This window comes from Nuphar pumila, chromosome 10, assembly GCF_984573655.1.
Source record: "Nuphar pumila chromosome 10, dmNupPumi1.hap1.1, whole genome shotgun sequence".
Classification (NCBI taxonomy): domain Eukaryota; kingdom Viridiplantae; phylum Streptophyta; class Magnoliopsida; order Nymphaeales; family Nymphaeaceae; genus Nuphar; species Nuphar pumila.
This window is the reverse complement of record NC_143258.1, coordinates 2,229,654-2,247,167: the sequence shown is the minus strand read 5'-3', so window position 1 is coordinate 2,247,167 and position 17,514 is coordinate 2,229,654. Positions and strand designations below refer to the sequence as shown.

Here is a 17,514-nt window from a genome sequence, read left to right as displayed (position 1 = left end):
GAGAAGTGAGTGGTTATTCCACTTCCCAACATCATTAATGGAGGGATAAGGTTGGCCCTTCAACTTCTCTTGTATTACTGGGAAGTAGTGAGTGGCTATTCCACTTTCCCACACCATTAATGAGGGATAGGGCTAGACCCAACAATCTCCCCCTCCAGCCCAAGGGGATACTTCAATTCAACTAATCAATTGGAGTTCATACCGGCCAGCTGCCGACATGTATTTTATTTCTCCATCGATAAGGCCTTTATCAGCATATCTGCACTATTATTATTTGTGGAGATCTTTGCAAGATGAAGTAAATTTTTTTTAAACACATCTCGGATCCAATGATACATGATATCTATATGCTTTGACTTTGAGTCAAAACTTGGATTCTTGGTGAGATGAATAACACTCTGACTGTCGCAGTACACCAAGTACTTCTTCTAAACCCAACTTTTTCAAAAATCTTTTCATCCATAGCATCTTTTTACAAGCTTCTGTAAGAGAAATGTACTCTACCTCAGTAGTAGACAAAGCAATACACCTTTGTAATTTTGACTGCCATGATACAACTCTCCCTGCAAAAGTGAGTACAAAAACTAATGTAAACTTCCTTGTATCAATATCTCCAGCCATATCTGCATCTGTGTAACCTGTCAAGACAGGTGGTCCACCCCCAAAGCTTAAACAAACTTTGAATCTCCTTCTAAGATATCTAAAGATCCACTTTACTGCCGCCCAATGCTTTTTTCCAGAATTTGCAAGGAATCTGCTAGCAACACCTACTGCATATGGGATATTTGGTCTCGTACATACCATCGCGTACATCAAACTTTCGACTGCTGAAGCATAAAGAACTTTCTTCATTTTCTACTTTTCCTCATCACTTGATGGACTCTGCTCTGAGTTCAGCTTAAAGTGACTTGCAAAAGGAGAACCAACTGGCTTTGCATTGTTCATACTGTACCTATCCAACACCTTCTTGATGTACTTCTCCTGTGATAACCATATCTTCTTGGTTTTTCTATCATGAGAGATCTTCATGCTCAATATTTTCTTTGATGGCCCCAGGTCCTTCATTGCAAAGGTCTTACTCAGTTCCTTCTTGACCCTATCAATTATAGATATATCTTTTTCAAGGATAAGCATATCATCAATATATAACAAGAGAATAACAAAATTCTCACCGAACCATTTTATGTTGACACAATGATCTGAAGTCGATCTTTTATATCCATTTTCAGCCATAAATAAATCAAATTTCTTATACCACTGTCTTGGAGCTTGCTTTAGCTTATATAGACTCTTTTTCAACCTGCATACAAGATTTTTTTTACCTTTGACTTTGAAGCCTTCTCGTTGCTCCATGTATATCTCCTCCTCCAAATCACCATGGAGAAAAGCAGTCTTCACATCTAGCTACTCAATCTCCAAATCGAGGCTAGCAGTAATACTTAGAGCAACACGAATAAAAGATATTTTAATAACAGGAGAGAAAATCTCTTCAAAGTCAATACCTTGCTTTTGACCAAAGCCTTTCACAACCAATCTAGCTTTATACTTTGGTTGAGAACATTGTTCTTGAGTCTTCAACCTAAAAACCCACTTGTTCTTCAATGCATTTTTGTCTTCTGGTAGTTTCACCAAGTCATAAGTGTGGTTCTTCTGCAATGCATCCATCTCATTGTGCATAACTATTAGCCACTGCTCATTCTGCTCACACTGTTGTGCTTCCTGGTAACTCTCTAGTTCACTTGCATCAGTAAGCATTACATACTCATGTAGAGAATACCTTCTGGAAAGTTGTGACTCTCTGAAAGATCTTCTCAGCTGAGGTTCTGGAGAAGGTTGCTCTCCAACTTCTTCCTGCTCAACATGGCTTGCTGGTAAATCAACGTCAGCCTCAACATCATTTTTCTGCACTGCTCTTCCTTCAACTTGTGCCACTGGAAGACTAACTGGATTCAAGTGGATAGATCCACTTGCAGAAGTCTGAATTGACACATCTTTCTTGATATCTTCAAGTGTCTCATCTTCAAAGAATATCACGTCTTTGGATCTGAATACCTTCTGATTCTATAGATCCCATAGCCTATAGCTGAATTCAGCATCACCATATCCCAGAAAAATACATTGCCTCGTCTTATCATCAAGCTTGGACCTCTCCTCCTTGGGGATATGTGCAAATGCCCTGCATCCAAATACCCTCAGGTGCTTATAGGACACATCCTTTCCTGACCACACCCTATCTGCAACATCATTTGCTAAGGCATGAGCAAGAGACAAGTTGATCACATCAACTGTGGTCCTTAAAGCCTCATCCCAGAATTTTTTTGGTAGCTTGGACTATGCAAGCATACACCTGATTCTCTCTGTAATTGTACGGTTTATCCTTTATGCAAGTGCATTGTGTTGTGGAGTACCTGGAACTGTCAACTCATGGCGAATTTCATGAATTTTATAATATTCATGGAATAGACATGTGTACTTGCCACCATTATCTGACCTGATGCATTTCTGTTGTTTCATGTTTTCCTCTCAATCATAGCGTGAAATTGCTTGAATACATCAAGAACCTGATCCTTGATTTTTAGAGGGAATGCCCCAACCTTCCTGGAGAAGTCATCTATAAAAGTAACAAAATAAAGTGCACCACTGAAAGTTTTCACATCAGTAAAATCATTAACAATTTTTGTTCTCAGAGGACCACAAACATCAATATAAACTCACTCATGTGGCCTAATCGACTGTGCCACAAATCAATAGAAGAGTCCTCAGCTGTATTCAATTGTTCCTTGCATACCTTTCCTTGCATCTTGTAAAGAGTACAACATCTCTTTCATCTTGCCTAAACCAATGACCCGCTGTTGAGTTTTCACTGTCCTCGGCTAAAAATACTGCTTCTGCCCTCTTCATCAAGCTTTCCTACTGAAAGCAAATTTAACCTCAAGTCTGGAACATGTCTGACATCCTTGAGCACCAACATGTACCCAAGACTGGTATGGAGATAAATATTTTCAATCCCTAGAATTTTTTACGTTCTTGTGTTTTCCATTCGGACAACACCAAAATTATCAATCTTATATGTACTGAAATACTCTCTCCATGGTGTGGCATGGTACAAGGCTCTTGTGTCTATGACCCAATCTGTATCCTGACACACACAGATACATGGATCATTAGTAGTAGACAAAATCACAAGCTCACCTTCAACTGTGGTTGTGGCATCTTCTTTGGTTTCTGATGATTCTGTCTCTTTCCCTTTTTTCTGATTTTCCTTTGGCTCTTTGCATTGATTCTAAAAGTGTCCTTTCTTTACACAATTGTAGCAAGTGATGTCCTTCCTTGACCTGGACTTACTTCTATATCTGCGGTCATTTTTCCTGTCCTTTGACCCACCCCTGCCTTTGGATGAACTCACCATCAATCCTTCACCAGAATCCTCATTTGGTGATGGTCTTCTCCTAATTTCATTTGAAATGAGTGTACTTGTGACATCTTTCATATCCAATGTTTCTTTTTCATAAATTATAGTTGTCACGAGATGCTCATAAGATGGTGACAATAAGGTTAGTAACAACAAAGTTTTATCTTCATCTTCAAGTTTAACATCCAGACTAAACAGACCAGCAATAATCTTATTAAACACACTAAGATGGTCAAGAATGAGAGTACCTTATTTTATACGAAGACTATAAAGTTGTTTCTTGAGTTGTAACTTGTTGGACAAGTTCTTGGTCATATAGAGGCTCTCTAGCTGCAACCACAATCTCGTCGATGTCATCTCTTCCATCACATTACACATGACTTCATTTGATAGACACAACTCAATCACACCAGCGACCCTCAAGTCAAGATCATCCTATTCATCATCGGTCATGGTCTCTGGCTTATTCGCCTTCCCGACAAGGGCCTTGTGCAACCCTTGTTGTGCAATAAAGAGAAGTTTCCTTTGCGATAAAGAGAAGTTTCCTTTGCCATCAATCCTCTCCACCTCAAACTTGGAGCTAACTGACTTAGAAGGCATAACTTTTCATGAACCAGCTCTGATACCACTTGTTGAGTAATGAAGATAAGAATTTTTTTTGTGGAAGCAATATAAGATTTAATAAAGGCATAATTAAATCACAACACAAGGGTTTACGTGGTTCGGTCAACCCGACCTACATCCACGGAGCACAGAGAGAATAATCCACTATAATAAGAGTAGTTAGTACAATGTAGAGAGTACAATGTCCAATAGATTGCCCAAATCTAAAGAGAATAACAACAAAGAAATTATAGGAAGAGAGGGATACAAGATTACCTCTCGGGTGCACCACCCGAGTCAAAACCCACACCACAACCAACACCTCTCTCTGAGGATCAATGTGTGGTGTTGAACATTCTTCTATATACTCTCTCTTACTTCTTCTCTCTCTGCACGCTGCACACAGTCACTCTGCTCACAACACTCTGCTCTTCTTCCACCAGCACACAACCCCTACACCCCTATTTATAGATGACATAGAGTCTTCTAGATGTGAGTCTTCTAAACTCATTCCAGAAACCGAAGAGGTTTTGACTCTTCAACTTCTTGCATTAATGAAAAGTGGGTGGTTATTTCACTTCCCCGCATCATTAATGGAGGAATAGGGTTGGCCCTTTAACTTCTCCTGTATTAATGGGAAGTAGTGGGTGGCTATTCCACTTCCCCACACCATTAATGAGGGATAGGGTTGGACCCAATACTTAGATGAAGAGAACAGAGTCAAACCACGAGTTGCTCAGTTCGTTTACCGACCCTACATATAATAAAGAGCTCTATATCTCTCTCTCTCTCATTGCATTATATATTTAATAAAAAAGTTAAAAAACTACTGCTCACAGGCTTTTCTATAAAACCTGCTCTGCCAGTTAGAATTGATTCTAGCAATATAAACCTTCCACTTAGACCCAAGGGGTTTGGTGTAGTGGGGATGGGGCCTAGACCATTTGACGGGCAGTCTAGGTTTAAATCCCATGGGCGTCACCTTCCTGCGAGAACCAAAGTTTGACAACTCCTTGGGTCCAGGGGTAAACCCTCGAGTTTTAGCTAACATGAACAGAGACCATAAGTATGGCAGCCAGCGCAGCTAGCGCTTTGCAACTGGAGCAGTTTTTATGAGTAAAAAAATAATAGGAACCTTGCAGTTGGTGCCATAGTGACAAATATAGTGAGATTTATGAAAATCTTGCGATAATATCGCGAGAAATTGCCTGAAAGTTTAAAATGGTAATTTTTTGGGAGATTTTCAAAATCTCGCAAGATTTATGAAAAAACATAAATACCACGATTTAAACACGATATTTATGTTTTAAACGGCTATTTATCTTGAAAAAACTGTTTGTTTTTATTTTAAAATATTTTTTTAATATTTTCTTATAAAAATAATTTTTATATTTTTTAATTTATTTTTTTATTGCCAAGATTTTGCCAAAAAAGATTCGGGGTTTATGAAAATTTTTCAATTTCTCGCGAGTTTTTGAAAAACTAGATTTTTGCCGAAAAAAACCTTTGTCACTATGGTTGGTGCAAATCGGTAGGTGGTAAGCTAAAAACCCACCCCCCTAGGTGTCGGTGTAGCATTTCTCTTTCTCAAATAAGATTGCTGTTTCCTTCAACCAGAAAGGCTAAATAATAACAATGCATTAACGGTACAAAAGCTGTTTATTATACTAAATTACTGATGATGATAATAACTTCATAAAATTCTACGGCATCGTCTTCAACTCACCACCAGCACCACCACCACCACCAAGTGAGTCCCCAACCGCTCCCTTGTGACCCTTGTCCATACTCTTGTAGGAATACTTCCTTGCGAAGCTCACATAGACACATAAATTGAGCCCACTCATTGCAGCCAACAGCCAATAGAAGTTATCAAGCCTACTGTTGTTGAGATCCTTTGCGAACCAACTGATCCCACCTCTGCCAGTCATGGAATCCACCACAGTGATCAAGAGGCTACTGAGGAAGCTCGCAGCACCAACCACACTGAGATAGAAAGCAATCCCCAGACTCCTCATATTGTCAGGCACTTGATCGTAGAAGTATTCCTGTAATCCCACCAAAGCGAAGACATCAGAGATCCCCAAGAGAATCAACTGGGGAGAGAGCCAGAAGACGCTGATGGGTTGCGGAGAATCCCTGCGTTTCTTCTCTGTTAGAGCAGCGGAGGCCAAGCAGGCGATGGAGATGGCCATGCCTATGCCTATCCTTTGAAGGATGGTGATCCCTCTCTCATTGCCTGTGAGTCTCCTGAAGAAGGGAACGAGGAGCCGATCGTAGATGGAGACGAAGACTATCATGGAGAGCGCGGCCAGCGCGAGGAGGGAAGCGGGCGGGATTTGGAAGTGGGGGGTGATCGCTCGGTTCATGGTGGCGCCTTGCTTGATGAAGAAGGTCTGGCCTTGGCAGACGCACATCCCGAAGAGGAGGGTGGAGAGCCAGATGGGCATGATGGACAGCAACTGCTTGGTCTCTTCTACCTGCGTTACGCTTGCTAGCCTCCATGAATCGTGCTTCTTGTAGTTTGAATGGCTGTCTTGCATGTTTCCTTCTCTTTCTTCTATTATGGCAGCTTTGTCAAGAAACCTGCAAATGGTTGTACTGGTTACAGTGAGATATTAATTGGTGTGTGTGTTTTGGTTGTTGAGAGTGACAAAAGTTAAAAACGGTAAAATCTCGGGAGTTAAAAACTAGAGATTTTGAACATTTTCATAAATCTCGCAGTTTTCTGGGCAAAATCTCGGCAATAAAAAATATAAATAAATATTTTTTTATAAGAAAATATAAATAAAATGCATTTAAAAATAAAAATCTCTCGATAAACTTTCAGGCAATTTTTCGTGATATTTCGGGAGATTTTAATAAGTCTCACGATATTTGTCACTATGCATGATCAGATCCCATTACCTTCAAGGGAGCGTTTGTTTTACCCCACTTCTTATGTAAGAAAGAAGATCTATTTCCCAAAAAGGGTGAAAGAACATTCCATGAGAACTAAGTGGTGGGCCCAACTTAATAAATGCACCACTCCCGTTTTCTTAAGAAAACAGTGCCCCACACCCCCTTCCTGGGGAACAACTTTCTCGCATGAGAGGCCCTTTCACATGAAAATGGCTTCCCATGGGTGGTTCCATAACGCCCTTGAAGAAAATCTGCTGTCAGGTGAGCTAAGTCCATCTGGGTCCAGCTTAGAGGCAGGTCAAGTCGGCATGTGTATAAGGGTGTCAACGGGTCGGGTTTATCCGGACGAAACACTATAGGGTCTGGGTATGGTGATAAATAAGAAGATCCGATTAAGACTCGGGTCCGGAGCTGAAGGTTTGATTAATACATGGATCCATGTATAGTTTGTAAAATTTTATACCAGACCCGGCCCGGGCCTGACCCAAGTTCCGATTAAGTAGGTGCCAATGACATTACCGACCCATGGGAGGACAGGCGTCCTAACCTGGTGGGCATTGCCAAATCCTACATACACACCGGGTTGGGCCTGGACCTGAAGGGATAGCTGTTACTGGATCCAGATCCAACTGACTTTTAATGCTTGTCAGGTATGATGCTGAATATATTGCGATGATAAACTTGGTCCAATTAGCTTTATTTTCATTTTTCATTCTTGGGATGCAAATACCTAAAACCAGATTCAACCCTATAGACAATAGATCTTATTGGATACCGGCTAAATGCTGATCAGTTAGTCAAACCCGACCCATTGAAATCGCTAGGCTATATGCTGGTATTGGCTGTTTGCAAATATTAGGGATGTAAATGGGTTGGACAGGTCGATCGGATATAACCGGATGAACCTAATTAGATTGGTGGTCTGATAGAGAAATGCTTTATTAATGGACCCTGATCCAATCAACAATATGCACTAGTCAGATCTAAATTTATATGTAATCAGTGTTGAATCTAGCCAAATCCAGTGCCGTACTCAAATTTGGATTTTAATGTAAAGTAACAAAGCTGACTCAATTACCAATTGGATACAAATTCTTCTATTTGAATCCAAACAAACAATTAGGGTTTGGCAGGATATCTAATCCAAATCCATGCCTTTTACACCCCCAGTTGCAATTTACAAAAAACAGTCTTCTTTTCAACTTGTGAGCCAAGTGATGGCCAGATACATCTCAATGTTTATATTCCCATCACAATGCACAAAAGGCACTCTCTTTATTAGTCTCTTTATTCTCATATAGGATGTAAAGATTTGATTCGATTCTGATGTAGCCTTTACTGAATCTAACCTGATCAGATCTTTGTGAATCAGATTCAGAGCAGGATTTGGGTTCAGATTGAAAAAGACAGTACCGAGTCCGAATCTGACAAAGATAAAATAACTTTTACATATATTCAGATTAAAAAATCTTTTGGATTTGTCTCACAAGGGCTCCACTCATCTGAAAAATATACACATATAGTTTGGATTTAGATTTGGTTTGTGTTCAAATTCAGATGTAAAAATCTAAACTAAATCCAAATTCAGTAATCAAAAGGATCCTACCACATAAATTTGAATTTATACAGATATCCTACCCAAACCTCCTCTAAGAATGGATAAGGTGATATGCCAATCATCGCCTCCATTCATTGTGCAAAGTGAGGCTCATGCTAATTAGAGGTGGGCACTGGGCCGACCTAGCCCAGCCACCATGGGTCAGGCCTGGGCTGGTAAATTTGGCCTGAACGGACCTCTGACCCAGCTCGAATATATATATATATATATATATATATATATATATATATATATATATATATATATAATGCTACTAATGTAGGTAAGGAACTAATGAGCTAGAAATCATGTGTAAGTTGTATCCACTCAATCTAATCACTTTGATTGCTAAGAATCATCCTTTTCGAATGTAAAATATGATCTCTTCAATTATGAAATTTGAGCACATTGTGGGCCGTTGATTTTTTTTACCCCTTTAAAAACCTAATTATGATTCAAAACAAGTTTTCTACCAAGCAAACCATGTAGATCACATCCGTAACACTTGATATATATATATATATATATATATATATATATATATATATATATATATATATATATATATATATATATATATATATATATATATATGCAGCCCACCCAATTGGCCTACGTGATGTCAATCAACCTCAGGTAGTTTGATTGGGTGATGAAAAGGACAAAACACTAAAGAATGGTGATTTGTTCTACGTCACCCGATCTGCACATCCCCCAAAAGCAAAGTAATTCCTGTGGGACTATCCAAACAGGGGAGTTCTATTGAGTCATTGTGCTGCACAAGCTTACCTCATCCTAGGCGTGTGAAGCAGGCGCCTCCTCCCTGTACCTCCGGGCGTCACCAATTCATGGAGTTGTGAAGGGTCAGAAGGGTAAGGCAGCTTTCTCTTGGCTATTGCTGCAACCAAAACCTGCAACATGGGTGTCAATGGGCTCCCTTGGGGCACCCTATACCTATAATAGGGCACCCCAATGACCAAGATCACAATGGTTAAGGCTGTTATAGCAGCAAGTGCACCAAACCCAACACCCCAACTCACACGGTCCTCTATGTAGACTATCACAGTCACACCAAGCACAGCCCCACTGCAAAGCCCAAAGTACCACCAGTTGAAAAAAGAGGTCTTCTTCCTCCTCTCATCATCATCTTCATCATCAAACTGGTCTGCCCCAAAGCTCTCTAGTGAAGGTTTGTGCCCTCCTGTGCCCAAGGAGATGAGGTACAGTGCTAAGAAGAAGGCTACCTCATGTGCCCTTGTGGATTTGTTGCATGTTTTGCTGGTAAGGCTGCATGTTGGTGGCTTGAGGAATGGAATGAACTCTGATAGGGTCAGTAGGCTTAGCCCCTGGTTCAATCAACACCACAACAAGATATTAATAATTCTTGTTATAACCATCAAATCTTTAATATGAAAAAGAGCTATGATGTGGTAAAAGTTATTAAGGATTTGTACTGTATGAACTATTGAACCCAGAAGAAACTTTACTTTTGTGTGTGTGAGATGTACTCAGAAAAGGTCATCTTAATGATTCAAAGCGCACATCAGATGTATATATTGGTGTTTGTCTGCCATATCTTGGCATTTGCATGATCAGGTGTCTCATCCTATGAACGATCGTACCAAGTGTACATGCACAAGGCATAGTGACAAAAGTTAAAAATGGCAAAATATCGGCAGTAAAAAACAAGATTTTGAAAATTTTCATAAATCTCGTTTTTTTTGGCAAAATCTCAGCAGTAAAAGCTAAATAAAAAAACATATAAATAAAATACAATTAAAAATAAAAATCTCGAGAGTTTTTATGATAAATATCTGTTAAAAATGTAAATCTCCCGCTATTTGTCATGCTTTGAAAAACTCAAGAGAAATTGCCGTTTTAAACTTTCAAGCAATTTCTTGCAATATTATCGATATTTGTCACAGAGGCACAAGGTATGCTTGTGAGGAAAAATATTGGCCACCTTCGTGAGTTCCAAACTCCTGTTGAATACGAAGAAAGTTGTTTTTATGTTGTCAGTATCTGTGTGTATCGGCCTGTACCTATCCTATAGGCAGAAAATCGCTATGCTTCACCTCTAAATTGGCTATTTTTTAATAAAATGTAAAAAAATACTTAAAATTATTATTAATATTATTCTAATATACAGCTTTATCATGTGTCACGTTCTGATTGACACATGATATTTTTTAATTCTTTTTTGGCGAATGATTCACTTGAGTATCGGTATCGTCGGATTCACCAGAATGGTTGGCCAAACAATACGGGGCCTATACTGATACTGACAAGAATGGTTTTCACAAATCTGACCCGATGGTTACCTTCAGCAGATCATTTTTTGTACATAAAAAATATGATTTTTATTTTACGGTTGACGATAATATATTGTAGGCCATTGATTTTTCAAAATTTTGATATATACATCAGAAAAATACGATCCAAGGGTTGATTTCTACTAAACCAAACATGTAAATCATATTTGGGTATACAAAAAAAATAAAAATATTTAACTAGGGGTTTTTTGGTATCCACAAGGGTATCAAACATTTTTCCTGCATGTGAAATCAAAAGATCAATACCATTAGGTAAACAATGGAAGAAATCAAGAGCAAGTCAAGTATGCTATCATAAATTCTTTGGAAAAGTAAGAATATGACACTTATCTGGGGCATTGGGACCAGATGATATTGAAAATCTCGACTAGTGCTGATTCTCAATATCCACCACACATCCTGTACCGAGGGCATGTCTCTACTGCCAAAATATCCCTCTGATACAAAATTGCTCTTAAGCCAGCTCGAAAGGATTCCTCATGATGGTGCTCCGTGCCACCATAATGTATGGTGGATATTGAAAAAATCATCATTGGTGGTGATTTTCAATATCACCCAATCCCAATACAATGAGCATGACAAGTAATACATCAGAGGTATATCCTTTTCGATCAATCCTCTCCTACTAAAAAAAGGTCCTCTCAATACTCCAACACCCACATCCTATTAGGATATCGGTGTTGGTCTGCCATATCTTGGTCTTGTGGCGATTGGGATCAGGCGTCTCAACCTATATGTTCTCAAAGGTGCAGCGTGCACAATGGGAGAGCAGATCCTGTAAAAAGCTGGGTGAGATTAGCAATCCCACAGTGGGGTGGGTTTTGTGGTTGTAAACGCTGCTAATCTCACCCAGTGTTTTACTGGATCCGCCACCAAGCAGTTTATATGCACAAGGTATGTATGTGAAGTGAAAGGAACATTACCATTAGGTATATTACAGAAGAAATCAAGACCATCCAGAATCTACCCATGTAGGCATCAGCCAGAAAACCACCAAGAAGAGGCACCACAGTGGTCACTCCTACCCAATCATTCACACTCTTTGCTGCTGTTTTCACATCTTGTTTAAGTACTACAGTCAGATATATGATGAGGTTGGATGCTATCCCATAATAACTTATCCTCTCAGCAACCTCAATCCCTTTTCAATAGAGAAAGCAAAAAGAAGAAGCTTTAACAAAGAGAAATGATAGTACAAAAGAAGAAAAAAAAGGCAAATCAGACTGTCTATATATACCAATAATGAAGAGTGAAGCTCGCCATCCCCCAGTGGAGGTCCTAAGAGGAACCCTCCCCTTGTAATCAACAGAGGAATCATGAATCCATTTCTTGTCACCAACTTCTTTTCTTCCAGGCTCCATGGCCAATGTAATGTAAGCTTGCTGAGTATGAAATTGCTCTTTTGGGCACTCTTGGAACTAGATTGCATGCTGCCTATTTATAAGGTTTATTCCATACTTTTTAACCCCCCTTTTTACCTCTTTTCATTATGCCTTTTTTTTTTTTCCTTTATTCTATTGAACCCCCAACTTTATGGAAATCTTATGGCCAACTTTTAAAAGTCCATGATATGACTGCATTAAGATGCATTAAGGGGGGTGTGGGGTCAAGGATGCTGTTGGTAATGGAAGCTGAATGGCAGAGAAGTAATTCCACATATCAGTAAAAGCTGGCAGTGGACTTGGGGGTGGGAGGGGGCGGAGGACAAGGTCTCCACCCCCATCTCAAAATCTGGACTTCATCTCCGCACGGGTTTGGATTTTAACCTTCATCCCCTTTCCAAATGGGGCGAGGTGGGGGGTGGGGCAGAGACGGACCTGTAAAGAGGCCAATGAGGCTTGGGCCTGAGGGCCCCTCGGACCAAAAAAAAAATTTAGGGGCCCATTTTTAAGGCCCGAGCTCCCCCATAAAAATTTTAGGGGCCCATTTTATTGTTATTTTGATTCTTTAAAAAAAATTCGGAGGCGCTGCCCCGAACTCCTACTATTAATAGGGGGCTCATTTTTTCCCTCCGCCTAAGGCCTCATAAAACACAGGTACGGCTCTGGGGTGGGGCCCCGATTTTCCTAAGTCCATTACCATTCTTAAAGAAGGATTGGGGATGAGGGCAGGGCAAGGCAGAGATTGGGATGAGGTGGGACGGGAAAAAATGTAAGTCCATCCTTGCACGGGTTTTGATTTTAACCTTCCTCCTCACCTCCATTCCCATTTCATGTTCTCCGTCCCCTGTCCAAACGAGGTGAGGCCCCATTTTCCCCCGGTCCACTGCGAGTTTGGACTAATGAAATTACCAAAACTTTGCATTTTTTGTAGTGGTGCATTGCCGACATGCCTAAGATAAATCAAGAAATGGGTGTTCCAAAAATTCATTTTGTTTATCTTTTGTCCATTTTTAACCATAATTTTTGGGTACGATGGGAATCATTCGCTAGGCACCTCCTTTTCAACACTGCCAAACTAAATTGTGAGTGGCACCAATGTCCACCATAGCCTAAGTGGCTCTCCCATTGACTACAACATCCAGTAACTCACCAGCAGGAGACAGTCATGTGGAGATGTTGGTTGCTTATGGCATGGTGGTCTGTTTGAAAGGAGCGAAACCAGTGGCGTAGCTAGGATTCATGTGAGGGGGGGTGGGGCAAACAGGGGTGTAGCAAAAAAAAAAATTTACTGGATGTTGTCCTGACCGAGATTGCAAGTGGCTTCACCCTATTTTAGTTTGTTGTCCTGTACTTTTTGCCACACTTGGGGTCGTTAAGTTCTCATTTATGATGATTAATAAAATCTAAGTTTACTTATTCTAAAACAAAAATAATAATTTTTTAACAAAGAACAAATAAATAAATGATATGGAAAAATATGAAGGAATAAAAAATAAAATGTATACATTTTAAAGGGGTTTATTTAACATTAAATTAATCATAATGATGTGGCTGCATTCAAGTGTTCAAAGTGACCAAAATAACTTTTAAACCAATGGCTTTAATTTAAAAAGCAACCATGTATTTTAAAAAATAGTTACTTTTAAAGGTCTTTTGACCCTTTCGTTGAGTTGGATGTAGTTAAGATTAACATAATTAGTTTAATGTTTGATATATTCAAATAAAAAAGGCATTATTCTTGACATATTGTGGATAAAAATGTAAATGTAGTGATATTTTCAAAATATCTTGATATTTTTCCTCACAACACAATGTTGTAATAGACGCCTCTATTTAATTTCTTTTCTTTTTTTTTTTGGATATTCCAAGGGAAACCCCTCATCACCGACCGCACATTGGCTGGCCTCTGGTTGGTATAAAAAACCTTGAGGTCCTCCCTGCCAAAGGGAGAGTACAGCAGCTTTATCCTTACAGCAAGATACGCCACCCGTGGGTTTCGAACTTGTGAGATGTCCTCTATTTTCTCATTAAAACTATAATGGCATGTTGATTCCAGAATCATCAGAAGATCACAAATTATGATTATAGAAGTGTTAAAGAGCAGAGTTTCTAAATCTGTTGTTATCTTTAGTTCCATTTATTATTATTCATCTCAATTTCTATCGCCTTTTGTAAACGGGCCGGATTAGGTAAGGATGCAAAGTTTACTGAATTTAACCTAATTGGTTTTTGCATTAATTTCAGATCTAAATGAAAAAGATTTGAAACAAATTTGGATCCAACTAACATAAAATAGCTAATCATATGTGTGTTTACATATGATCAAATATGGATATCAACCTGATTCAGATTCAGTTCAGACTAGTACTCATATGGATTCAGACTTGAACCTCAAACCCAATCTGGATCCAATAGTTAATTGGATACTCTATTCTTTGCTTAATCTGACTAAATGGATTTGGATTCAGTTGAATATCCAACCTAATGTGTGAACCATTGATCACATCCCTGAGGGCCCATACCCACACCAGGTGTCATCACTTGGAGTAAGTTCAAGCTGAACTGGCATAAACACATGGTGGAGCCAAATTCTATAAATTCTCCAGCATGACTCTTGACAAACAAAGTGTTAGAAAGGTTTATGTTGCATTTGACCAATTAAAGTTGGGCTAAAATAGGACTACAGTAGACAAAGAAGGCCCCTTTCAAACTTTTCATGATGATATTTTCTTAGGCTAATGACTTCTTCAAGGTCCTGGAGTTTGAGTTGTCACTATTTTGGGGGAAGTAAGAGCAGAACAAACTAAGACAAATTCTATAAATTCTCTAAAATCCACACAGTATTTTCCCTTGACAAGTATACTTTAGGGTGTGGGGGACAAGGTTTCCACCCTCACCCCGTCTCAAAATTTTGCCCTTCATCCCCACCTTCGTCCCAGCACTGGTTTTGATTTCATGTCTTTCATTCTCGGTTCATTCTCAGTTTCTTGTCTGTCATTCCTGATCCAAACAGAGCGAGGCGGGGCAAGGCCCCATTTCTCCAGTCCTTCAACCGTTAGAGGAGGAAGGAGAAGATAAAAATAAGAGCTCTCGTGGCTTGTTAGAGGAAGGAGATGAAGGAGAGAAGAGATTCGAAAAAGGGTTTTATGTCAGGGTTATATATATATATATATATATATATATATATATATATATATATATATATATATATATAAGGGTATAATAGTAATTTTCTTAACAAGGATTGAGGGTGGGGCAGGGTGGGGCGAAGCGGGCAGGGGCAAGAGACCCATTTTCATCCCTACACGAGTTTTGATTTTAACCTCCATCCCTGGTCTATTCCTCGTTTCATGTCCTCTATCCTCGGTCCAAACGGAGCGAGGCGGGGAGGGCCCCATTTCCTCACGGTCCACTGCCATCCCTACTTCCCATCCTCCTTCCTGTTTCTCTCTTTTTTTTTAATCATCAACTACATATTTGGCAGGCCTTCGGTTGGTAAAATCATCAGAGCTCTTCTACCCATTGAAGATTGTACCCAGCTCGGACTTAGCAAGGGTCAGCTGCACTGGCCTTTGAACTGTAATCATTCCTTGTCAGGTGACAAATCACGGTTGCCCCTATCCAAGAGGACTGAGCCCTCCTATTGCCAAGTACCATATGTTGCCCAGTTAGGTAACTAGAATTCTCATGGTCGACCTTATGCATATTCATCTTCTTTGTGGACTCTTGTGGCTCAGTGGTGGTGGTGGTGGGAGGGGAATCAGATTAAGATTTTCTCTTTAAAGCAACAATTTAATATTTGAGTTGGTGGATTGGCCAACCAAACAAAGATTGGATTTGCCACTAAGTTGCAAATTAAAGTAAACTCCAAGGATAAGATAGAATAGAGAGAGAGCAATATGTGAAAATTTAAGAGGTTGGCAAACAGAAATGGGAAGACATAAATCTTGCACTTGTTATTTACAATGCATTTTAGGTTTGGGAAGGAAAGGGAATGGAGAAACTAAATGCATGAAGCAGAAAATTTGTCTATTCTATTTGTTATTCTTTTGAGAAAATTATTTCCCTTGTTACTGTAGAAGAAAATATCAGCTGCAGATAAAAGAATGAATTGAGCTTTGCATAGAAAATTCCATTGTTTGAGAAAACTTATACTGTTTAAATTTTCTTTTTGAAAAACCTTTGCCCTGTTTAAATAGTTTCTTTTTTAAAAGCTGAATAAAATTTATTGCATTAGAAGAGTAAAAAGAATCTCTTTCTTTTTTTTTGGATAACCGGAAAAAACCATCTCTCTCGCCGAGTTTTTTTGGCGTAAAACCAAAAGTTCTTCATGTCCATCGGGGAGCATATTCTAAAAGTTTTTACATTCAACCACCACAGGCGTCGGCCATGCGGCCAGCGGGGTAGTTGTGAGGGCACTGAGATGAAGGCGCCGGATCAAACCCTGCTGGCGCACGGGTGTGTGGTAGCTTTCAGATGTAGGCCACGTAAGGCAAGGTGGTCGTGGGGCACTACCCAGGGTTTTCCCTCGCTGCGTCAAGGGTTTCTGGTCATAAAAAAAGAGGACAAAAGAAAAAAATTAAGGCTAAATAAATGACTTACAAAAGATCAGCAAAGAGTATACAGGTTATAATTTTTTAAATTTAATAAATGAGGTTAAAAAGGGTCATATATATATATATATATATATATGAAATTTTCCTTGAAAAACCAAGGGAGGATGTAGGAACTTTGGCATTCAAATCCAAGACAATGTCATGTGAACATGAGATTCAACAAAATTGGATCCATGCATTGGGAGATTTTTTTTTTTTTTTGAAAATATAATTATTTGTGCTCTAAATATTTCTATCAAAATAACAATTTTTTCTTTTTGCTGATTTTTTTCAAAAAGATGGAATTTTGTTTGTTTATAAGTTTTCATGGTTTTATTGAACCAGCCATCTTTTTAGATAGTCTTTAGATGGTTTGCCATAATGTCCAAAAGACTCCTTGGGAGCTTTACTTCTTAGAACCAGAATATTTTGTATTAAAATAAATTCTTAATATCTCAAAACTCATACAGTTGGTCAAGTATGTTATTGGCACCTTTTATTTGACCACGTAACGCTATCTCATCCACATTTTCTAAGAGCTATCACTGAATGTGAATTTTCTATGACATGTTTCTCAATGTTTCCTTTTTATGCTTTATTAAAGTAGACTAATCAAAGCTAGGGATGGCAGTGGACCAAGGAAAAGTGGGGCCTCGCCCCGCCTCGCCCCGTTTGGACCGGGGATGGAGGG

At 39.2% G+C, this 17,514-nt stretch overlaps 1 protein-coding gene across 1 annotated transcript; it reads right to left on the bottom strand.

Moving 5' to 3' along the window:
- Positions 1-5,598: 5,598 nt before the first annotated feature.
- On the bottom strand, positions 5,599-12,252 carry LOC149823227 (protein NRT1/ PTR FAMILY 5.6-like). Its single transcript, XM_090019992.1, has 4 exons — positions 12,084-12,252; positions 11,770-11,987; positions 9,303-9,859; positions 5,599-6,601 (listed from the first exon to the last, which is right to left on the bottom strand). Exons 1-4 carry the CDS (start codon positions 12,205-12,207, stop codon positions 5,719-5,721), a joined length of 1,782 nt encoding a protein of 593 aa, XP_089876118.1. The 5' UTR covers positions 12,208-12,252; the 3' UTR covers positions 5,599-5,718.
- Positions 12,253-17,514: the final 5,262 nt, after the last annotated feature.